We start from the raw sequence: 24,883 nt of genomic DNA, 5'->3' as shown, positions 1-24,883 counted from the left end.
AACCCAGGTGGTCGTGAAAGCAGGGACGCGATTCGGTGTACATTTGTTTGTATTCGCTGCACCATGAATTACCGTTCACTTTCCGTGGTAACCCCTCGCACGGAGATGACGTCACGGTTTATGTTCGCATGGAAGTACTGATCCAACGCCCGCGATTAAACGCAGAAGTCAAAAAGCTACGCCATTTCTTTCGGCTATCCGGAAGCGCCGTGACAATCAGTTTTCAGTTGTGTCCACCGTCGCCGCTCACTAGACGGGTTTTTGGAGTAACTTTCACGGTGACTTCAGCTCCGCAAACAGTCTCTTTGCACAGGCAACTTCTTGGCGGGAGGCGAAGCGCTCCTTACGGGGGGTTGGATGTCGCTGCGCTTAGATACATAAATATCCAGATGGCGCTTCAACCCATAAACCCACTGACTCACTCAGCCTGGCTGGCGCGCAAACAGCCGCGGCGTGATGCGTGGCCTGTTTTCCAGGACAGTCATTTGCTATAAACACCTGCATGGAGTGCAAATTGGATTATTTGAAAGACGCACGGCCGCTAATATTCAGAGCCCGACGATGCCGGTGTGACTCGGTACTTTCAAGATGTGAGTCGGTGACGTTCGCAGGTAAAGCGACTCTTTCTTTGTGTAGCTTCGCACAAGCGGCTTCTTGTTTTGATGCAGCGGCTTAGCGCTAGCAGCGGAGGTACCTCCTCATCAGGAGGCAGAAACTAGCGCTGGAATTGGTTGTAAGCACAAACATATGCGGAGATGATTTTTTAATTTTTTTTTTTTCGTTCCCAGAATTCCACCTCAATGCATGCCTCATGGTCCCGGAGTCTCCTGAGAGTTTTCCACTAACCACCCACCACAGAGTTACTCCAGCAGGATCTAAATTGGGCCATTCATCCCGGAGGAAGCACAAAAATGCCTTTGTTCGTCCGGCGCGATTGCAGAGTTCGGTTCAGTTTTACATGGATTTCGGAAACCTCCTTCTCAAATTTGTTAAGTCAGAGTTCCCCCTTATTGGAAAAGAAATGCAATTATGTAACCGGAGGGGTCGCCCAGATGGACGGCCCTGTGGTTTCCACTCCTGCAGCGAGCTCATTAGCTAAAGTAACAGCGATTTATCAAATTGGTCCCATGTATGTGTTTACTTCTCCTAGCTTATGTAATCAGAGGTGCCCGTTCGCTCTTCGAAGAGCTGGGATTTGAGACACGGCGTTTCTAAGCGTGCATTGCCACGGACAGTGAGTGCACGTCCGCCACGTAGTTATGATCTGGTATTGTGTGAGAAGTGTGCACCTGGATGATTGCGTGATGTAGAAAGTCGTTTATCAAAACAAGAATACAATGACGCGATGACGCAATGGGCGGAATAACAAAAAGTTGCTTTGAGATGCGCTTCGTTTAACCGTAAAGAGAATCACAAAGACGGTTCCAGACCTCGGAGAACTCTGAGGTCACGACTGATCGGAACACAGCTGGAGAAACGACCGGCCCCGTTAGCGAATTGTAGGAGGGATTAAAAAAATGGGGTTACTGACGTCTTGTGTTCGAGCCGGGAGGTTTTCGGTATCCAGTGAAATCGACTGCCGGATTTACCCAAACAAGAACAAGACTTGTATTTGGGAGAAACTACCGAATTGCTTACTGATGCTGGAAGAGTTCGGGATCTGTTGGGGGCGTCTCTTTTAATATGGAACTTTGGCTAGGTTGTTAGCTGAAAATCAGCAAAGTATGACTCACCGCTGAATTCTCGACGATGTTTCTGTATTCGTTAACATTTTCGACTGTTTCCCCTCGACGCTCAATCGCCCGTCTGGATCGTAGACTCGGAAGCTGACCAAGGCGGAGCGGCAGCGTTTCAGCGAGGAGGTGGAGATGCTGAAGGGGCTGCAGCACCCAAACATCGTCCGTTTCCACGACTCCTGGAAGTCCACGGTGAAGGGCCACAAGTGCATCATCCTGGTGACCGAGCTCATGACCTCCGGGACGCTCAAAACGTGAGTGCCACGCACTACTTTCCGTAAGGTCAGTCGTGGATACGTAGCCTGTGGACGTGCGGAGAGTTCTGAGCCTTGGAACTATGTGATGCTTCCTCTTTCTGCTTTGTTTTGCCGTATTTAGACAGCTTTTCTCGTTGCGCCCCTTTCGTTTTAGATACCTGAAGAGGTTCAAGGAGATGAAGCTGAAGCTTCTGCAGCGCTGGAGTCGCCAAATCCTCAAGGGGCTTCACTTCCTGCACACTCGTACCCCTCCCATCATCCACAGGGACCTCAAGTGCGACAACATCTTCATCACCGGCCCCACCGGCTCCGTCAAGATCGGAGACCTGGGGTTGGCCACGCTCAAAAGTGCCTCCTTTGCTAAAAGTGTCATCGGTGAGTGAGCTTTTAGCGTGGAACCGCCTACAATCATTGAACTCGTCACTCCAACAGAAGGGAACTCGAGTTCTCACTTGTATGCCTTCCTTTTCATCGTCACTCTGAAGAAATTTAAACTTTCTACCCCGCAGGAACGCCAGAGTTCATGGCTCCCGAGATGTACGAGGAGAAGTACGACGAAGCGGTGGACGTCTACGCCTTCGGAATGTGCATCCTAGAGATGGCCACCTCCGAGTACCCTTACTCTGAGTGCCAAAACGCAGCCCAGATCTACCGCAAAGTCACCAGTGTGAGTAAGAGTAGGCCACCTGGGCCTCCACCCTATGTTTAATGTAATTGTCTACATGCGCTCCCCCGCCTGGACCCAGGAGGCCTCGTGCACATCTGGATATCCCGTGTCCTCGGAAAGAAGCGGTACCCGCCGAGAAACGAGAGCCTGTTTTTTTTTTTTTTTTTTTTTTGGCTTATTAAAGGCTGTTTTGTTCATTACGAGCTCCAGGCTCCAGAAATGTACCACAATCTGGCCACTGCCCTGTTCACGGACCATAATCATGACGCAAGATCGCGCACGTTTCGCTCACTAATTGCCGGTGTGTTTACCAGGGAAAAGATCCAGTCCCACTGGTTCCTTCTTGTTTGAATGAAAAACTGACATGACCTATGGCGAGACACAGAATGTCTGTCTGAACCGCTAGTTTGTTTTCCAAACCAACCACCAGAGTGTCCATATCCACTCTTATCATTTTAGAAAATGATTACTTGTGGGTTTTTTTTTTAAGGGTAATTTCCATCTTGCGCTCAATTTTATGCAATTTCTTGCTGATTTCATGCAGTTTCCCAGTGGTTTTCACATCATTCGTGGCAGATTTTAGGTTTCTTGCAGATGTTTTGGATCCTTTTTTTTTTCTGTCTTAAAAACAAGTGAATTTGCAACAAACACAGAGGTGGTTTCTCGTGCTTAGACAATTTTTAGGGGCCACATATTTCCATAAAACCATTCGCACCTCATATAGTGACATGCCACCGTGCATCCTCTCATTCACACATCGGAGGGTCTCCAATGAATCGTCTCAATTTTTGCATAAATAACGCCAAAAAGTAAGCATTTTGAACATAATTTGATTCCTAAAAATCCTCCTACGGCCACCCCTTCCCCAAACTCACCAGACTGATTTCTGGCACCCGTCTCGCGCCACCCAAAGTAAACAGCCCGGTTGTCGGTTTCGTATGAAAACGCCATTTTTTTTATTTATTTATTTTTTTAATGAAAAGAAGGAAAGAAACAGTAGTAACCCTCAGGAGCTTAATATTTCAGCGGCGGCTCCAGGCTGCTGTATTTCAGACCCTGCCAACCGCTGCGATGACGGCACGGTGGGGCGAGAGCAGACCAACGCTGGATTGGTATGTTTTGGAAATTATGCCTCACTTTATTCCACAAAGAGGACTGTTTCTTTCCTGCGTGTCGCATTTGTAAAAGAAAACAGTGACGGACGGAGGCTGGAAAGTGAGGAGGCGACAACGCCAGCCGCCGAGGCGACGTGATAAATATTCCACGTGCAACCGGAGACGTCCCGGAGTGAGGATTTTTTTTTTTTTTTAATTTTTTTTTTACATAAACTCCACGGCTTGTTTTAACTTTTGCCGGAGCAAAGACGTCACCGCTCTCTTTTATTAATGTGGCCCTTTACAAGTTTACACTCACGGAGAGAAAAAAACAATTACACATCCATACATATAAATAAAAATTTTGAGCCTGGTGAACAATCACAAGCCATAATTTAATTTTATAAATTAACACCTGCTTCCTCGGTTGGAGTATTGGTGTTTTTTTTTTTTTTTCAAATAATTAAAATGTTTGTCAGTTCACAGTATTTAATAATTCATATCAAATAATGCATAGCGGGTGGGGAGGTTGTGTAAGATCAGATAAGATAAGAACAACTTTATTAATCCCGAAGGAAATTGTTGTGCCAGAGTTACAGAAAATATAAAAGTAATAAATAATAAAAAGAATTAGAAATAAAAATAAACTATAAACTATAAAGTGTTTCAGTGAAACTATAAAGTGTCTTAGTAAACAAGTGATAAAACTATAAGTGTCTTAGTAACAAGTGAGGTAAGGAGTACACAATAGTACGATAAAAGGAAAAATTGTAGTGCAGCTGTTATGAAATGAAATATTGCACAGTTCTGAATATTGCACAGTGAAATGAAATATTGCACAATTTTTGTTTTTTTTTAGGTTAAAGATAGGTTTTTATGGTTGCCGGCGGCTGAATGGAGAGGAATTAAAAAGTCTGATCGCCTGTGTAGCACCTGTTGCGATGTAACTTATGTAGGAATCTTGATGTATTTTTTTTTAAATGCAGCTTTCTTTTTGCCGGAAGTCTGCGGCGCTTCTGCGATCTCACCGTTTGCTCGTTTCCTCCTGAAAAACGTTTGTTTCTGGCTCAGTTTTTCTTTTTGTCGTGGCTGAACGTGTGAATCGGCGCGACAGAGTTAAGTGCGTCTGCAAGGGGAAGGCAGAAACTGATATTTTTCAAAATAAAGTATAATTTGTACCAAGAAAGATGTACTTTGTGGACTGGTACTGGATTTTGGAGACCCCTGGTATAGAAAAAAAAAAATTAATAAATGGATTAACAAAAATTATGACAAACGTTTCTGAATAGTGGGAACCGGTGTTTCTTGCAGTGTCCAATATTCCATATTTACCCTAAAAAATATCAACAATATATCTATATAGAGCATGAGATTTTTCACACTGAGAGGAAAATATATTAATGATAAATATAGTATTTTTCTCCATCCGAATGCCAATCCCGTATTAAATTTTCCGAGCCAAGAAAACACAAGAATTATATTTCCTTTTAAAAACCTCTCTGGCTTCCATGTCCATTTTAAACACAACAAATGTCCTCAACATGAATATCCAGTGCATCTGCGGTTTAAAAAAAATATAAATATTTCCCTCCAATTTCAGCCCGTCTCATCCCGTCCCATTTTCCATAATTCAATCTCCTTTTATGAACTAAATCCTTCCTTTTCAGTCGACATAATTAAGTTTTTCATTCTGGATCCTTCGCGAATCGCCTGGTTTGGCTTCCTGCGAAACGAATGGCCCCGATCGCCGCGCCGTGCTGTCGTTTAATTCGATTATCTAATCTTTTCTTGAGATCTGCTCTCTAAGCCTCTGTCACCACAGGAAGGGAGCCGAGTCACAAATCTAATTTGAGTTTCGGAAAGGAAGAAAAAAAAAAAAAAAAAAAGAAGTACAGGTTTATCCTGAAGGCGCCCTATGAGGACACCGAGCTGTTTTAGAAAATTAAAGGAAAAATATGCAGAAACAAACCAAAAAATGAGGCGTTTTTCTGCTCCAGCTTTCATTTTGCTGCGCTTGTCATACAATGTTTTGACGATTTTTTACAGAACTCTTGTAAGTGCAGTGACGCTGTTTCTAAAAGTCGATCATGTAATAACTGGCTAGCGTCTCAATCAAATCATCAACCAAAGAAGCAGTTTGTTACCGTGTCTTGTTTAAATCAATATAGTTCCGCTAAATTCAGTTTACTCGTCAAGAGAACGCATTATAGAGAAGAGGATTGTACAGGTGGCCAATGGACTTGTGGGAAAAAAAAAAAAAAATGACGGAAATCCATAAGTGGAACTCGGCCGACAGACGTGCATCATTATTCACAGCCTCCAGTTGATTTTGAATATGTGGATTATAAAATAAGTCGTAACTGGAGATAGGAAATATAACGATAGCATATTTCATGTTAATGGTAACTTTTGTTTTTATTGCGATGGGGGTCATTCCGTTTTGGCGATTTTTCTATTTGCGCCCGTTGTCTGCGGCGTAAATTCGTCCGGCGAGTCGGAGGCCAATCATGATGTTCTCCAGCGAGCACTCCGTCAGACCATAACAGTAACTCTTAGCGAAGCCAAACACACATCTCGTGAAGATGAACGGCGGTCATAACAAGAGAAGACGGCAGCTAGCGGCGCATATCAGGCTTCCAGGGCGATAGCAAAGGGGGCCGTTCTAACTTTTGCTGGTAAATGTAAACATTTTGGGTGTTTTGACCTGAGCCAACGGGTGTCTGTGGGCCAAAAAATCTTTTTGACCTCGACTGCTTTGCTTTTTTTTTTTTTTTTTTTTTTTTTTTCATATCAGCTGCTCCGCCAGGGATGGGAGCTTCGCCGTTATCTATGTACTGGAGATAACGCTCGAACCCTCCGTGTATGTGAGCGAGTCATTTTTTCCCCCCTCGATTTAAAACCGCGACGGAGACGCAGCCGTCAGGTTTAAGATCCCGCTTCGGGTTGCAGTCAAATAGAGAGGGGAGGGGGTGTTTTTGCTGTTCCAGGGCCTTCTAGCTGGCCTAGTGTTGACAATGATGGCAGCGGTGAATGTCATGCTGGCTGAGGGCAGATGTCAGAACGTCGAGGATGTTATGTTAACTCACAGGGCAGGTGGGACGAGGAAGTCTTCTCCCAGCCCACCCAGCCCCGCCTCCGGCCCTGGAAGGTCTCCGGGAAGGTCAAGGCTCGTAGTCGGGCCCACGACTTGACGCTTTCTCCTCTCCGTGTTTTCACAGGGCATTAAACCTGACAGTTTCTACAAAGTCAAAGTCCCGGAGCTGAAGGAGATCATCGAGGGCTGCATCCGCATGAACAAAGACGAAAGGTGAAAGGTCAACCGTGAAATCAGATACACGAGACACCGGTAGCAGAGCGCATGACTGAATAATAATAAAAATAATCATTTGTTTTTTTGGATGACGTATCATAATATCGTCACAGGGATGGAACTGTCAGATACTTGCCACAAAATGAATCCAGGTCTTGCCCATTATTCCATTACTTTTTTATTTGTTCTTTTGTTTTTTTGGTAATTAAATCTATTACTATAATTATTATTATTATTATTGTTATTTCAATGGTGGTTTTCCACCCAAAGTTTTGATAGAGAATTTGCTGTGGGGGGAAAAAACGAAACAATAAATAATAAAAATACTTCTTTATTACTGTATATTTGCAATGAAACCGTGTTCTTGTTCAAATTAAATAATGTTGTTTTTTGTTTTTTTTTAAAAAGATCAAACTTTATACGATGACGATATAAGAATAAGAGTAAGAACAACTTTATTTATTCCGAAGGAAATTGTTGTGCCAGAGTTTCAAGTAAAACATAACAATAATAAATAATAGTAGAAAGGAGGGAGAAGTAGAAATACAAATAAAACTATAAGTGTCAAAGTCAAGGCTTTAAAGTGTTTTCAGGTCTTAAAAAGTATAAAGATCCGAATATTCCCTTCGGCTGAAGGAAGAGGAATTAAAAAGACACGTGATGCATATCAAGTTATCCAGCCTAAATATAAAATTTACAATCTGGGAAACATTTAAATTCAAACGTGTATTGCAGTTGAAACCCGTTGTATTTTTGTGGAAGGTTTAGGAGAGTTTAAAAAAACGTTTACAAATGTACCTTGATGACACTACAAGACACGATGCTTTGATTCTTTTGTAGCTCTTAAAACGCTTATTTTCCGAATGGAGTTCTGAATGGAGCAGTCAAGTTCACACCCACACGACTCCTTCTTGTTTTTCCAAAAAGACGTTTGTAAAGTTACATGTGGATTGATGGGAAGTCGAAAACGCAGCTCCTTTACCTGGATCTATTTTTGATGCCAAGATCATTCAGAGTAAGCTCGCGGTTTCAGAGTCTACGGAGTGCTAATTTTCCATTCTGCGCCGCAGATACACCATCCAGGACCTCCTGGATCACCCCTTCTTCCAGGAGAACACCGGCGTGCACGTGGAGCTGGCGGAGGAGGACGACACGGTGAAGTCGGGCCTGAAGCTGTGGCTGCGCATGGACGACACCAAGAAGCTCCACGGGAAGTACAAGGACAACAACGCCATCGAGTTCCTCTTCGAGCTCTACAAGGACGTGCCGGAGGAGGTGGCCCAAGAGATGGTAGGTCCGCTTTTCTGTCCCCACTTTTTTTGCGCCGCTATAATTCGTGGACGTCTCGAAACAGCTTCATATGAAGGACGCTTGAGTCCACCCTCATGATAAAGTCTTTACCGGACTCCTTTTCTTCAGCCGAATGACAATTCTGACACATTTCGGCGAATCGTTCTTGACTAGTCGCCGAAATTTTGGAAGAAGCTAACAAATCGGGAAGATCCCTTTTCGAATCCTGCCCCCACTGGAGCACAGCGGTACTGCAGAGCTTCGCTACGGTCGGAAATGACGGCCACCCTCATCTTTCCTTCCTTAGACTTCTTTTTCTCCCTTTTTAAAAAAAATGTTATCCCAATTTTTTGCACAAGGAATTAGTAGTTTAATTTGATTCATTTGAATATTTTAGTCATACATTTTTTTTACGCGAGGAAAATCGCTCTCCAAGACAGGAAATTTACACATTTTCTATTTTGGGGTTACGGGCAAGGCTGTGAACGGCGATTGAAATCCAATTTCAAAATGCTATTTGCATGAACGTTCATTCATTATCTTATGTAAAGCCGCCAGTCAGACCTGAACCGAGGACCCGCGTGGATCACGTTAAACTGCAACGCGATTACCGACGGCCGAAACGCCGCCTCCCCAACCCGCCCCGTCATGGTTACGCTTCTCCGACGCTCATGTTATGTCAGCGGGAACAGTGATCCGCGCTCCAGTCCGTAAAGAAAATGCCTCCCGGAGTTTGCCAAGGGCACCGCTCAACATTTAATCATCGACGGCTGGAAATGTGAGAGCGTGTCTCAGGAAGCGGCCGAGGTCACGTCTTTAATAATATAATGGCTCTCTTGCTTGTTACAAAACAGGTCCTTATGTCCTCCGGAGCCCCTCTCCGTAGAGGTCGTTTTTAATGAAAACACAAGCCGCAATAACTTATTTGTTTACCCACTCGCGGTAGTTTTCATCGGGATCAAATTTGTTATCGGGCGGGGACATCTAGCCCCGGCCGACGGGGCGTAATCTGAGTCCGCGATGAGAGGCGTTCTTTCGGACGCCGAGTTCCACTCCTCCGGACCCGGGCGCTGCGAGATATCACCGGGCGTATCCGCGCCCATGTTTATCACATCAAAAGGCTGCTGATGTCACGGCGTGCGTTAGCGTGTCTTTAAGTGCAACAGACCTGCATAGATTGTCTAAATATTGCGGCGGCACATCGTGGACCGTAACTTAAACTCGCGTGTGCGTGTTGTGCCCTGAGTGTCTCCGTGTGTTGCGATGCAGGTCGTGCTCGGCTTCGTGTGCGAGGCCGACTTTAAGCTGGTGGCCAAGGCCATAAGGGACAGGGTGACGGCCATCAAGCGCCAGAGGGAGAAGCTGCGGCGGCAAAAGGAGGAGCAGAAGAGGAAGCAGGAGGCCATAGAGGAGGAACCCGAGCCTCCGCCTCCTTCTCCCAAAGTGCGCGACGTCCTCGTCGCCGCCGATTCCCCGACCCCGGCCCCCGGCCCGTCCCCCGTCACCAGCTCGGCGGACTCCGGCGTCGGCTCCAGCTACCCGGCGGAGCCCGAGGAGCCCGAGGCCGACCAGCACTTCCACATCCGTCACAACAGCCTCTCCTCGGCTAATTGTGAGCAGCTCGAGCGCTATTACGTTACTTTCTTAACGCGGTTATTCATAACGTTGCTTCTTATACTAGTCTGCAAGCTTCCCCCGATTATCACGTACCCGGAATTTACGTTTTAAACCCTTTTAAATGGACCAGAGCCGCGTGCACATCTGGAATTAATTAAAAACAGGCAAGAAAAAAAAAGGGAGGGAGGGAAAAAAAAAAAAAAACAACCCAAAGACTAATGAAAGAAAACAAGGAGTTTTAGAGAAGTGGGACTCGCAGGGACCACCTAACACTTTAATAACACAGTTAATATATTTATTATTATATAAAATACTCACTATTTTAGTTTCATGTATTTTGGAACCTGTCCTCTGCTCTGTGCAGCTGCAACACCCAAATTTCCCCTCAAAAAAGTATCTAAAAAATATCAAATCCTATATAATGATTCAATACTTCATACTTCTTGACACATATTGAATTGATCTGACATCAAATAATTATAAAAATGATTTCATTTTATATATATAAAATAAATTTCAAATAATTGAATAGAAATTGTTAAATGAAATGTGCTTTGCTTAAAAGCAGAAAAGTTGATGGAGGCGACGGTGTGTTTAAATTCCACAGGCCAATGTAATGTGGTCGAGCCAACGACTCACAATCGACACCGATCACGGATCAATACGCGCCGGAGACGCGCGTCTTACTTACGTAAATGATTTATTTTCTTCATCCCGGCTGAGGATGAAATCGTCAACCCGTGAAAAAAACGCGTCTTTTGCGGCATTGGCTTCGCAATTGCGCTCAACCACAAGTTGCTCTTGATGTCGGCGCACAAGGGAGACCTACGCTGAAATGTAAAACTGTAGATAACTAAATTATTCAGTCTTTGTCCGGGGGTTGTCTCGTGGTGTGTGTGTGTTTGTGTGTGTGTGTGTGTGTCGTGCTGCGATCATTGAAAAAATCCTGGGATTTAATCCGGTAAAATATCATCCGGCGGGGGGGTGGGGGATAGTTGTCGGCCGTAGGGTTTCGGAACGAGCGCGATCGGGTTTTTTGCACCTGTGTCGTTGTCCGTGTGTATGTTTTAAGACTCAGTTTGCGGTCATTTAATGTGTGTGTGTGTGTGTTTGCGAGCAGGTCATGTGGGCCTGCCCGAGAGTGTGTGTTCGGCACAGTTTGTGTGTGTTAGGCCGGTCACATGCTAATGGCTTATGTCCTTTGTTGAAACAGCTGACTGCGAGACGGACGGCTATCTGAGCTCCTCCGGGCTTCAGGATCCGCTGGAGGCCGCGACCCCTCCCTCTGCCGGCACCCCGACTCCCAACGGACTCCCCATCCCGGCCCTCCGCTTCCCCTCAGTGAGTGAACACTGTGTGGTAGTGCAGGTGTGTGTGTGTGTGTGTGTGGCAGCGGCGGGGGGGGTTCATGCTGACTAACAGCCCTGACACACACTTATGTAAGCAATTAAAAGCGTGACCCAAAAGTGAGAAACGAGCGTTTAAAATAGAGAGAGCTCACCGCCGCTTTCCTCGCCCTGGGAAAAGGGAAAAATCCTCCCACCGCCGTCGCAAAGCATCACAATTTATCGATCGCGCCGACAATTCGCTCCACTTTGACCTTTCCAGACACTGTTGTTTTGAATGGGCAAATATCTAAACCATAAAAGAACTAAAAGCATGTTTGTTTGTTTGTTTAGAAGTTTATTAGGACGGTGTACAATTACACTAAGCACAGAGTCAGAGATGTTTGTACCAGATTATAGCTCATAGCTAATTTCCATCTGTAGTCCTGGACAATACAAATATAAAACTGTATAAAATAGACAATATATATAAAGAATACAGATAGGCAATGAAATAACTATACAAAATATAAACAGGCAATGAAATATGTATTTTGCAAGTTGAAAGTGCTATTGTTGTGATATTGTTACTTTGGTCATCTGGGGGCTTACGTATATTTTACGTATATTTTTTACGCATATATCATATGCTTATTTTTCAAATAAACATATTTTGGGGTATTTTAGGCAGCGCGTTCCGTTGAAATCACTGCGGTGATTCAAATATGGACGTATTCCATCGGGCTGTTTCGTAAGCAGGCCTTTCGATTCGGGGGAAGCTGCAGTCTCTTGTGCCGCAAAGCTCAACGCCGAGTCATCGTTTATTCCTCAGATCTTTTCGGGGCTTTTCTGCAAACTTCTAAGAATCTTCGCAGTGGCTCCCGTCGGGACAGAATCGGGGCTTTTCATATCTCAAAGCGATCCGACGGTTAATATCGTTAATATATCTAATATGGGTCAAAAATGACCCATAAGACAATGTTTGTACCCTAGTGGTTTTGTTCATAAACAAAAAAGAAGTATCACTTTTTCTAATTATGAAGTCTCTTTAGGAAAAGTCATAAAATTGGAAAGTTGGAAAAAAATAGGTTAAGCTAAATATGGTAGTTTTGACCCACAAGACAAGACAAGGGTTAATATTGCAAACAAACAAACAAACAAACGAGAAGATGTGTCTTCTCGTTTGGTCCACGGGTGCGACCAATGGGAACTTCAGATTCGGAGTGATTTGCGATAATAGTTCATCCTAGCCGCGGGTGCTAGCATCGCGCTAGCATCGGAGCTGAAACGGCTGACTTGACAACCAGCTTGCTAAACCAGCTAGCGGCACATGAGTGTGCGTCGGGTGGGGGGACGGAGGGAGCTGATTGGACGGGAGCGATCGGACCAGTCCGACCGAACGGACCGGGTCACGCGGTCGAGCGAAGCATGAGGGCGGCGAAGGAGGTCACGCAGGTCAAACAAAGACGGGTACCAGCAAACATGCGGGAAGAAACGCTGCCAAACAAACAGAAGGAACTGAGCCCCCGACGCAAAAAATTACATTTCAAACAAAAACGCCCTCACAGAACCCGAGTTAATATCTAACCAGAATCCCGGAGGTAGAACCATAAATAATAACCTTTGCTTTTATTGGCCTTTCATATTAATGCCAAAAGTCCTGCACACTCACGGGTTAATTTATTGGGTCCGCTTAGATCAAGCTAACGCAGTTGAACGAAACGACCCCGCAATAAATCCTCCCGTCACGACGACGATTACACCCGAGTCCGGTTTTATTCAGTCTTCAAAAATTACCGTGAAGGTCCGCAAACATCCCCGTGACCCCGGCTCGGACGGTGAATAAACGGACGAATGAGTCGGCAAATCAGCGGTACGGTTTTATGGCACGGTTGGGAAACAGGAAGTAGCTGTCTTGAGACTCTCTCAGACAGTTTTTTTTTTTCAATTATTATTATTTTTTTTTAATTTTGTAGGTTAATTCGGATCATGACTGGACAGGCAACCTTTCGCTTCGACTCGAAGTGCAGCAGAGGATGATGGGAATGTTGACGTTTCTGCCGGATTTATCATTTGTGACCAAAACATGTGACACATGTCAACCCGATGGTACCGCTAGATTAAAAAACAACAAATTAGTCAGTTTATTCTGAGACCAATTATGATTTCATGTGATCTGCCCGGCGGATACTGAGACGTTTCGGTTCTGTTGTTTGTGCACAATTTCGTGACAGCTTTATGAGCCGATCGCCGACGGTACTCCGCTGTTTCGCCGCATTTCCCTCGTGACTCCCGGAGGTTCAAAAGTGCGATGTGGTGGGATCGTAATACGAATTTTAAAACATAAAAACAAAACGTTTCAATTCAGTCATGACCTCCGAAACACAAGGGGGCACTGAAGGTGTATTCCCATCAATGAACTCTTTATTAACTCTCTATGCACTGAAATAAACTATTATAGAGTGTTTTTCATCATCTAATATATAATATAATATTGTCACCCTGTAAAATAAATTTCGACGTCATTTTCTGACGCAAATTATTAAGCCCTCATTCAACACACGGCTCGTTTTTTGGCGTTTTCTGAAAACCTTTTAAAAAAAAAAGACTTGTTATTTTAGGAAGGTGATGATATAATAAACAGACTTGAATTCCAAACTTTTATTTTCTTAAAATGAAATACAAGATCTCTGTTTTCATTCTTTTCCGGAGAGCATCACAACTCTCTGCGTCCTAGCAAAATAAAATGTCATGTTTTATGAATTTTAAAGAAACCTGTGTGAGGTTAACGCCAACTTCCTCCCGTGAAATCCAAAATACATCTCTGATTGGCCGGCCTGAGCCAATCAGAATCAGATCTTCCTTTGTGTCAAACGTCCGATAAAGTATCCGTTGTTATTTTTTTTTGGATCAGAGCGTTTTTCCTTGGTTGTTCCTGTTGCTGATTAAGTGAGTCCTTCCGTTCTCAGGCCATAACGCTATCCGTGATGAAATATTAAATGAAAACAATCCAACGATGTTGTTGGAATCTAAAAAAGGGGAAAAAAAAAGAGGTATTTTTATAATCACATTAAAGTTATTTGTGTATCTGTTTTGCAGCTTCATTACTCTTTAAGTATCTCCAAATGTGTTGCTTAACATTTCCTAAAATCAGTGATGACTATTTTATTTTAGATCATCTGGAAAACACGTCATTGCTGTTTCTAATTTGTTTTAAATATATATATATATAGATTTACTGCTCTCGAGGGGGAAAAACGCGCTGCAAATATCTCTCAAAGCATATAAAGTAGTTAAAATTAGCTCAGCCTTTAACATCTGCGGCAGTAAAATGCAGCGACCCGCAAAAACCCCCGCGGGGTAATATTGATCCAAAAATATGCGTGGGGGATTTTCTGCCGTGTAACTTTTTGATTTCACCTTGTTTTTAACCGTATTTGACTCCAAGTGATAATTCTCACTCGGGTGCGAAGTCGCTTGAATCCACTCATCCTCTTCCGCTTCTTAACTTTGCGCTGACCTGGTTTCTATTCGCAGAGCATCGCCGTATCCAACAACATCGAACATGGCAACCCGGGATCCCCGAGCGGCTTCAACTCCCCGGCGGACAGGTAAGGATCTTCCTCGTGGTCGCGTTCCATCTTTGCAGAACCCGGCGGACCCTAACCCCGCTTTTCCACATCTGTGGGGTTGCGACAACAACCTGGAGGCAGTCGACCGGCTCCTCCGTGTTTTCCTAGAGCGTGGCGGAATGGACCCTTGCGGTTTTCTGTACGACCGGCGCTCAGATGTCGCGGGGGGGGCCGTGTTTTCCATGTTGGCGGGGTGGAGGGAGCAGCTTTGCTCTCTGCGTGAGAGCCGACTGTGTTAAAGCAGATTGTGTGTGTGTGTGTGTGTGTGATTTAGTTGAATCTGTTGTAACAACCAGAAGCCGTTCTACTTTTGGGGTCCAATGTGATTCTGCAGGCGGATTTAAGAACCCATTGACGGTGGACCCTCGCTGCTTTATGGATTTTTTTTTTTTTTTTTTTAATTCGATTCCCGCGATTTATCGTTCTTTAGCGTTTTTTTTTTTGTGGTATTTGAGAAGAAAAAAAAACAGTAAAAATATAGTAGAATTAAACTAAAATTAATTTTAAAAAATAAATAAAATACAAGATCTCCTTTGCTAAAAAAAGATACCCAGCATCGCGAACTCTCATCGCGTTTTTTTTGTGGTATTTGAGAAGAAAAAAAACCAGTAAAAATATAGTAGAATTAAACTAAAATTAATTTTAAAAAATAAATAAAATACAAGATCCCCTTTACTAAAAAAAGATACCCAGCATCGCGAACTCTCATCGCGTTTTTTTTGTGGTATTTGAGAAGAAAAAAAAACAGTAAAAATATAGTAGAATTAAACTAAAATTAATTTTAAAAAATAAATAAAATACGAGATCCCCTTTGCTAAAAAAAGATACCCAGCATCGCGAACTCTCATCGCGTTTTTTTTGTGGTATTTGAGAAGAAAAAAAAACAGTAAAAATATAGTAGAATTAAACTAAAATTAATTTTAAAAAATAAATAAAATACAAGATCCCCTTTGCTAAAAAAAGATACCCAGCATCGCGAACTCTCATCGTGTTTTTTTTGTGGTATTTGAGAAGAAAAAAAAACAGTAAAAATATAGTAGAATTAAACTAAAATTAATTTTAAAAAATAAATAAAATACAAGATCTCCTTTGCTAAAAAAAGATACCCGGCATCGCGAACTCTCACTCCAATAATTGTCCCCACGCCGGATTTCATACGGAATAATATTGGCTAAGTAGATTCGTCATGCTATTGGTTGATTGAGCATGTTGTTCTGTTCCTCGTGTTGATTGGTTCACGGAGAGAAGCAGCTGATGTCCTGGTCCACTTTGCTACCGTTAGCGTAAACATGAACGCCGTCCACTTTGTGCTATTTAGTTTATAAAAGTGTCTGTACAATCCAAAAAGTGGTTAGTGCACCGGGTAACAGTGTTGGAAGCGAAATCCGGTCGATTTCGCTCCGTAAAGTCTTTTCGTAATGTTTGTTGAGGGTTGATATATCTGTAAATACCATCAAAATGATCACGTCTCCACTTTGCGGAAACTCACTTTTCGTGTGGGGGTCTTGGAAGAAAACTCCCGCGAAAAGGGAGGATCCACTGTATTCTGTTATCCAGAAAAAATATTAGTCATAAAGTGCTTCTTTAAAAACAAGAAAAGTATCTCTGAGGGCTACAATTTAATATTGATGTTTAAATAAGTCACGTAATCTACTTAAATACAATATTAAGGATGTAAAAATAAAAAAAAACACTGGCTTCTAATCAGATTCCGAACTGCTGAGCGTGAGGTCACGGATCAAATCTGCAGACTTACGTTGACGCCTCGGACAAAGGTTCACCCGGGTACGCCGGATAAAACCTCTTCGGGTCGGCGCTGGAATCCATTTTTGTGGCACGTATCGATATCGGACGGCTATTCGGCGTGAAGCGGGAGGTCGGGTATCTTCCCGTCTTCGCTGCCACGATGCAATTATTATCAGGAGGCCGAGATCAGGAACGCCTACGAACGAAGGGCGTGAGTGTTTGCGCGCCACTCATTCCTAGCTCGTCTTTTGTGAATTTTTTGTAATACACAGTGCGATTTGATTTGTCCGGGGCCGATCGGGACAAAAATCTAATAAAGTCCCGGGGTTGTTTGGAGTTGGAACGTGGCGGCGGTTGCTCTGCTCTCCCTCTGAGGAGAGAGTCAAAGACAACAAACCCCCAGGATCGCAGGATCGCAGTGTCAACACCATCGCCCAACCTTATTGTGTCTAATCTCTCTTCGGATTCGACGTTTGGAGGTGAAAGCGGGACTCGCCGTGAACTCCGGTAACCCGTACGTTTAAATGAAGATCTTTCTGTAAATACCGCGGGAGGGATCCGGCCAGGCCCCGGAGCTTTTCTTCTTTTAAAAAAAAAAAAAAAAACGTACTGGATGTTCTTTGGTTCTCTGTGAGCTCAACCACCGTCGTGTAAATAAAACCAATCGCACCGACGCGCCGCTTACTCTCGTTTGACACCGAGGGGCCGCTTGTAACTGGATGCTGTTTCGAAATAAATGGTCATTTCTGTTTTTTTTTTGTTTTTTTTTAACGTCTTTTAACGATTTACAATAATGGCTACTTTTTATTTCCAAAGACCATTTGGACGTTCACGGGAAACTGCTTTTATTAATCTGGATTGGAAAACGTGTTTTAGCTCCACAAACTCCAATGCGGTTGTTAGCGCTTCCACCTCACAACAAGAAGGTCCCTGATTGGATCCCAACAGGGAGCCTTTCTGTTTGGAGTCGCTTCCTTCAGTCCAAAAACATGCAGGACGTTCATCGGAGACCTTGAATTGAATGAATGAACGGATGATAAAGCGATATCATCGAAAGAAATGCACCTAGAACTCACACATGCTAATGTTGCGGTATAAATCGACTGGATCTACCGTTCATAGATTCATTATCTCTACTTTTCATCCTGCTCTGCAGTGCAGGAGCACTGGAGTCCATCCCAACTGCCATTGGGCGAGAGGCGGCGTTCAACCTGGATCGATATTTACATAAAACCATTCGCCCTGCCGCCGTTCTCACATCTGAGCAATTTGAGGTTTCTCCAATGAACCTCCTGCATGTTTTTGGCCTTTTGGAAGAAATTGGAGAAGTTTAATATATTTTTATATCAAAAATGATAAAGTTGGCTTTTTGGAAAATAATTTGATTCCCAAAAATCATCCTGCTCCCAATACTTCGCTCCGTCCGACTGATTTTTGACTCGGCACCCGAAGTAAACAGCCCCGTTGTTTCATGCGAAAACACTTTTTTTTAAATTTAATGACAAGAATGAAAGCTCCAGCAGAGAAACGGTAGTAACCCTTAGGAGCTTAATACAGAAATTCACATTCTCATTCACTCTCTCAGTGAACCCCATATTGTTTTTTACGTTTTGGAGATTAAACATAAAGTTGGAAAGAGAAGAAAAGCACATATGTACTTCTCTTTTTAAGAGTATGTGGTGCAGTACGGAGCGTTTTGAAGAAATACAAGTGAGTAAAAAAAGCAAATAAAAACCTTTGTTGATATTATTAGATTAACAGCTGCATTAACGGCAGCTAAAACTGGTAATAAACTGCTAAAATACGACTACATTCGTAAGGCGCTTATATCATGTGGTCGTGCCTTCTTAAGGTAGCCGGGTAGCTTTTACATAATCCTGCGTACAGTTAAACAAACAAACTGCAGTGAAAAATAAACCTTCCCGCCGGAGGTTGGGTAATTACTGTGTGCGAGGACGGATCCTGTGGCCGTCGCCGCGTGTTTTTCAGGGATACCGCACATCTTGGAAAAACCTGAAATACCTGGAAAAGAGTTGGCCAACTCTCCAGCCGTGGAAAAACCTCTTGGAAAACGGGAGAAGGAGCCAAACTGTCCCGCAGGATCTGTGTTGTGTTGAGAGTTTCGTCGTATTTCCTGACCAGAGCTAGTTTGAAACGCACTGGAACCGCCAGGTTTTCCCATCGGCCGTTACGATTCGGCTCTCTGTCGGACGATCTACCGGTTTATTCGCCAATAAATCATCGGAGAATCGTAAAGAATATTGCTTTTTAAAGCCCGACGTGTCGCCGTTGAAAGGAGAAGCTGCGGACGCTGTGAAATATTACATTTTGCAAGTCATCTTGAACAATATGACTCGAGCAAATGATTTGAATATTAGCTGATGATTAGTTGAGAATATTTCATGTAAATGTTTGCAGTTTGGATCCGGGTTCAAATGCTACGTGGGCTAAAAAAAGTTTAACCCTTGTGTTGTCTTGCAGGTCAAAGTGACCCACTACCGTGTTTAGCTGTAGAAAAAACACCTTAACCTATTTTTTTCCTATTTTCCTATTTTTTGAAATTTTATGACTTTTCCTAAAGAGACCCCATAATTAGAAAAAGTGATACTTCTTTTTTGTTTATGTTTCCATGTGGGCTGTACACCATTAGGGTATTTTGCCCCCAGATGACCAAAGTAATAATATCACAATAGCACTGTCAACTTGCAAAATACATATTTTATTGCCTGTTTATATATTGTATAGTTATTTTATTGCCTATCTGTATATTTTATATATATTGTCTATTTTGTACAATTTTATATTTGTATTGTCCAGGACTACAGATGGAAATTAGCTTTGAGCTACAATCTGGTACAAACATCTCTGCCTCCGCGCTTAATGTAATTGTACACTGTCCAAATAAACTTCTAAACAAACAAACAAACAACGGGTCACTTACGGGTCATTTTTGACCCGTAGGACAAGAGGAGTAAACACAATGTTAAGATCGTATAAGGGTTAAATACTGTGTACTAGCTGTACCTCCACTACCGTCCTAACTGCAGTCCTCATCCACAAATTCTAGAAAAAGAGTCTCCCGGAAGGCTCTTGTTGGCTAAAGCCTCCCGTGTCACACCAGCGAGATTGGTGTTGGAAAAAATCCTGGAAAAAAACAAGGGAAAACATCTCTGGGAAAATGTGGGAACCCTGTTTTTTTTTTTTTTTGTCCTAACCAGCGGCACATCTGCTTTGCTTCACCGCAGCTACGCCTCCGACGTGACGTCGGGCCTGAGCGACGGCTACGAGGGGCCGCCCGACAAGAACGAGAAGACGGCTGCCAGGCGAACGGCTGGGAAACTTTTCAGGAGGAGAGTTCGCTCCAGGCTGCGCATCACCGGGGTGAGATTTGTTAGATTACAGTCCTGCGAAAGCATGTAAACAAATAATACTGAATTAAATTATTGAATTAGCTCAGCTATTTTCAATTTATGAGGGAGCTTCACCCTCTGATGGAGCCACGACAGTCTGTGGTCTTTTTTTTTTTTTTTTTATGTGTGTTTGGGTAAACACACACACACACACACACACACACACACACACACAGACCACATGTGAACATATTGGAGCCAAAAGTACAGTACACATATTTACTCATGTTCACTTATTCACATGACTCCATGTTTGCTCTCTCTCACACACACTAACACTAACACACACACACACACACCAGATGTCCGGCCTGCGACTGAGTTTGCACAGTGTTTAAGGGGAGCCCCTGTAATTCATCTGTACCCCCCCCGGCCCTTCTGACCCCCCTTTCCTGCAGCTCTCGGACAAAGTGGACCGGGTGGTGGAGTGTCAGCTGCAGACTCACAACGACAAAATGGTGACCTTCAAGTTCGACCTGGATGGAGATAACCCCGACGATATCGCGGCTGTCATGGTGAGTCATTACTTCTCTTTTTTTTTTTCCTCTTCTCAATTGGGACAATAATTTAGAAATGGTGTGTTCTGTAATAAAACACATCGTTATGTTTTTGGAAAATGCAGGTTGCATTATTATTATAAGAGCTTTCACCCAGCTCTAATTGTTGCAATGCAATGCGAAATAAAAAAAAATATGAAATGAGAATCAGAAAAAAAAAGTATAAAAATATTGAAAAATGATAAATAATCATAAATGTTAATAAAATGTATATCTATGATGGCAACTCTTAAAAAATACATTTCACGTGTTCCCGGTTTAGTGCGGATTCTGCAGGGTTAAATAATGTTGATTTGTTTTTTATTTCTAATTTATTTGAACAGAATTTGCTCAGTGTGTAAAGAGAAAAAAAAATTTAATGCATAATTTGTCAAAATGAATACTGGGAAACGAAATGTCGGTAATGATACGTCGTAACAGCCTTCAAGGTCGTAGCAATCCGCAATAAGTCTCCACAAATCGGCGGTTATATTCAAATATATTAAAATATATTCATATCCCCAGGAATTTGATTCAGAAACAAGAATCCGATTATCAATTCTGACACATATTATTGCGTTGGATTGCAAGGTTTGAGACAGGAGAACGTCTGGCGCCTCTAAGATTTTAATGAGGTTATATTTTGTGAAGTCATTCATTCATAGCATCATAGCATCATAGCATATCTTGGACTCATTCGCACGTCACTGCAATTTTGGGTCTAAATGACCCTCACGGACTGCAGGAGGAACCCGGAGAACCCGAAGGAGGCAACAACCAGAGAGCTCCTTTGTGAAGCACCGATCACTCCACCCCCGTGGATTGTATTTATTTGTTTATTGATTACATTCACATTGGGAATCAGCCCCAGTGAGTCAGATCACCAGCTGCCAAGCCAGACATTCGTCAAAGGTTAGCCTGAAAATCCTCACCCCGTTTGCGGTCTGAAAGGATGCACCCAAAAATATCTGCGTGTTCCTATTTGATGCCGCGATAAAAACATACAAGTATAATATTTGCCCTTTAAAAAATAAAAACAAAACAAGGGATAAGACCTGATTAGACAGCGTTCAGAGGGAGGATTGGCTCAACTTAAAAGCTGGCCGAGGAGCCATAAAGTAGCAAGCGTGGACTCTTAACTGTTAAGAGTGGAAATAATCAGCCGCCTTGAGAGACCCATTCTCCTTGAACCGTCTCGGGTTTGTACATAAATAGATTAATGAACTCCTCCGATAAGCCGGTCAGATTCCTCTATCAGAGCCGCGGTGATTCATCCTCCTTCCGTGGCGCGCCTGCGCCGATATTATATCGAAATTGCAGGAAAGCGAGTGACGCGGTTGAGCCCCCGGCCTGCCACGCTGCACTTTTTAATGCACTGGATGTTCGGTTAAGAAAATACCGGGCCTTTTTTCGTCGACCTTGGCACGGCAGGGGCTCCTGGCATCGTTGCGAAAAAAAACATGAATATGCAAGAAAAACCTCCCCTCACAAACTTGTTCCTCACCGCGGATGATTTGTGAATTTTTCTGGGATTTGGATGGGCGAGCGGGGATTGGATGGACGCATCTTCTAGCCCGAATGGACTATAAGGCGCACCCCATTATAAGGCGCACGATATGAAGCCAAACAAAATAGTCAGTTTAGTCAATCTTTACTCTTTGTTCCCTCAAACTCTGGTCTTCTTTACTTGGTGCAGTTCATCCGCTTGCTTCCTCTTCTTCCGTACCATTGATGTATTCGTGTTGAATTTACTGCGTGACTGATCACCTCGAGGAGTTTGATGGACGCATCTTCTAGCCCGAATGGAAAAGCACTTGTGCGGACTATAAGGCGCACCCCATTATAAGGCGCACGATATGAAGCCAAACAAAATAGTCAGTTTAGTCAATCTTTACTCTTTGTTCCCTCAAACTCTGGTCTTCTTTACTTGGCGCAGTTCATCCGCTTGCTTCCTCCACTTCCGTACCATTGATTTATCCGTGTTGAATTTACTGCGTGACTGATCACCTCGAGGAGTTTGAATTCCGCTTTGTAAGCAGGTGCCATTTTTGGGGGGGTCCTCATACACACAAATATACAATAATATTCTGTCACAGCACAGCACGTAGCGGTATTACAAGCGTACTGTTCTCTGATTGGTTTATCGTTGTCAACGATAGCGGACGCCGGAAATTAGTGTGGGGTTGGAACAACGTTACCGAGGACCCACTTTAATACGGGGAACGCTCCGACAATCAAGCTTAAGGATTTTAAGTGCGCCTCATTGTGCGGAAAATACATTACTTGCATATTTTATAGGAATAAAAAGAAATGCATGGCATCCGCATTTGTTAAATTCTCCCGTCTCGTAGGTGCACAACGAGTTCATCCTCCCGTCTGAGAGGGAGGGTTTCATCCACCGCATGGGCGACATCATCAAACGGGCCGAGGCGCTGATGGCGAAGGAGCAGCCGCCCCTTCCCGGCGACCCCAGGCTCCCCCTGCCGCCTTTCCACGGCGGCGTCAGCTCCTTGTCTTCGTCTCAGGTCAGCGCCCCGGCAAATATTCTGGTCACGGCAACAGAGGGTGTGTGCGATTGATTATCGCCGATTACACCGTTTTTATTGCGCTTATCTGAGGCCGGACTCCTAAATCTGCCGCAATGGGGAAGCTGCTGGGTAATACCTTCCGATGTACGTAATAAAAAGAAAAAAAACCCGCGGGAGTGCTTTCTAGCGCCAGAGAATGACAAGATCATTACTTTAAATCATGAATTTATAATCATTAATTTAATTCATTCATCCATTAGTCATTCGTTAATTCATTCATCAAGATTATTTCATTTCATTTGGAGCTCGAGGCAGAGCAGCGCCCAGCATGTTATTTCTTCAGTAAATTTACAGGGAAATTCATTCATTCATTCATTATCTGGTGCTTATCCTCCGGTCAGGGTTGTTCGAAGGGGCGCAGCTTATCTCCGCTGTCATTGGCCGAGAGGTTGCGTTTATTCCGGACCGCCACGCGTCATGTAAAGACACACACACACCCTTTCACACATCATATGAAGGCATATAACACACATGTAACTATTCATTCACTCATCCATACACATACAGAAGTCACATAAATTTCTGTAGGAAAATATCTAAATGTAACAATTTTGTGGCAAAAGTTTAATAAATAACTATCCGTGAAAATAGATTTCAAATAAGAAAGCAAGAAATGATAGTAGGAAAAATGAGCTGTAACTTTGTGAGCTATGACAGATAAATATGCAGGAAGGTATTAAAAGGTTAAAAATAAACAAATGTCTTTTTTTATTGACATTCAATATTGGACGTTTGTGTCGCGTCCCCCTTGTTTCCTGTTCAAACAGGATTATAGTTAAGTAATAATTGCATAATAAACCGCAATTTAATTCCTCCTTTGCACTGACCTGTTGATTTTCCATCAAATCTAAGGGAAAAGGAGGTGCATCTGATTAATAATTGTCCCTTGCACTTGATGAAGACACACACACACACACACACACACACACACACACACACTGTGCCTCCCTCCCCCTAAAGTACAGCAGCGTTTTTCAGCGGAGCTCCCGATGTATCTTATTAAATCTGGTTCTTCCAGGATAAGATATGAGCTGTTACATCCAGTTCTGTTCTACTTCGCTCTGCGAAACACAAGGAACACAATGTGCAGGGTGGGGGTGGGGTGGGGAGGGATCTCCAGAAATGATGGAAAACTGAATTAGTTGCAAAATTCATGCACCGGCAGCAGAGAATTACGAAAACGAGAACGCCACGCTATCTCTGCGAGCGCTTGTCTGCAGAGTTTCCCCTCTCCGACCGTCGCCGTGAATGGATCCCTTCCGGCTCGGGGATTGATTAGAAACATCGCCTGGCATTTATCGCTATCGTCCGGCCGGGTGACCACATAAAGCTGGTTCTGTCAGGAAAAGAAAAGAAAAAACCCACAGCCCCTCTCGGGGGGGGTCTGGCTAGCGTCTGCGCCGCGGTGGGTTTAGCTCGGAGGGACGAAGATAATGTAATATGTGTAACAACATGTGTGATTAATGTTACAGAATTCATTTATTCATTATCTATGTCGCTTATCCTGCATCTGGGGTCACCAGATATCAGTCAATCACATTCACACGTCATATCGTGACACGACTGTAAACCCTCTCATTTACGCGTCATTGTCGTAAAACTATTCGCACATTTACATGCAAACATTCCTTTTCATTTATAGCTCATATCGAGACACACGGATGTTGACGCTGTC

The 24,883-nt window shown here is 43.4% G+C and overlaps 1 protein-coding gene across 2 annotated transcripts in view; it reads left to right on the top strand.

The window, feature by feature from the left end:
- Positions 1-24,883, top strand: part of wnk4a (WNK lysine deficient protein kinase 4a) — a 53,881-nt gene that overhangs the window by 14,270 nt on the left and 14,728 nt on the right. For both annotated transcript variants that reach the window (XM_086140191.1, XM_086140189.1), the window contains exons 2-12: positions 1,818-1,990; positions 2,148-2,368; positions 2,503-2,660; positions 6,973-7,061; positions 8,135-8,354; positions 9,624-9,966; positions 11,185-11,312; positions 14,834-14,907; positions 19,920-20,055; positions 20,483-20,599; positions 22,972-23,145. In XM_086140191.1, the coding sequence (XP_085996317.1) occupies positions 1,818-1,990; positions 2,148-2,368; positions 2,503-2,660; positions 6,973-7,061; positions 8,135-8,354; positions 9,624-9,966; positions 11,185-11,312; positions 14,834-14,907; positions 19,920-20,055; positions 20,483-20,599; positions 22,972-23,145 (1,833 nt within the window). The remainder of the gene's footprint in view (positions 1-1,817; positions 1,991-2,147; positions 2,369-2,502; positions 2,661-6,972; positions 7,062-8,134; positions 8,355-9,623; positions 9,967-11,184; positions 11,313-14,833; positions 14,908-19,919; positions 20,056-20,482; positions 20,600-22,971; positions 23,146-24,883) is intronic.

The sequence above is a fragment of the Fistularia commersonii genome, chromosome 32 (assembly GCF_037954325.1).
Source record: "Fistularia commersonii isolate RoL2024-O1a breed Wild chromosome 32, RoL_Fcom_v1.0, whole genome shotgun sequence".
Lineage (NCBI taxonomy): Eukaryota > Metazoa > Chordata > Actinopteri > Syngnathiformes > Fistulariidae > Fistularia > Fistularia commersonii.
This window is presented reverse-complemented; position numbering and strand designations above follow the sequence as displayed.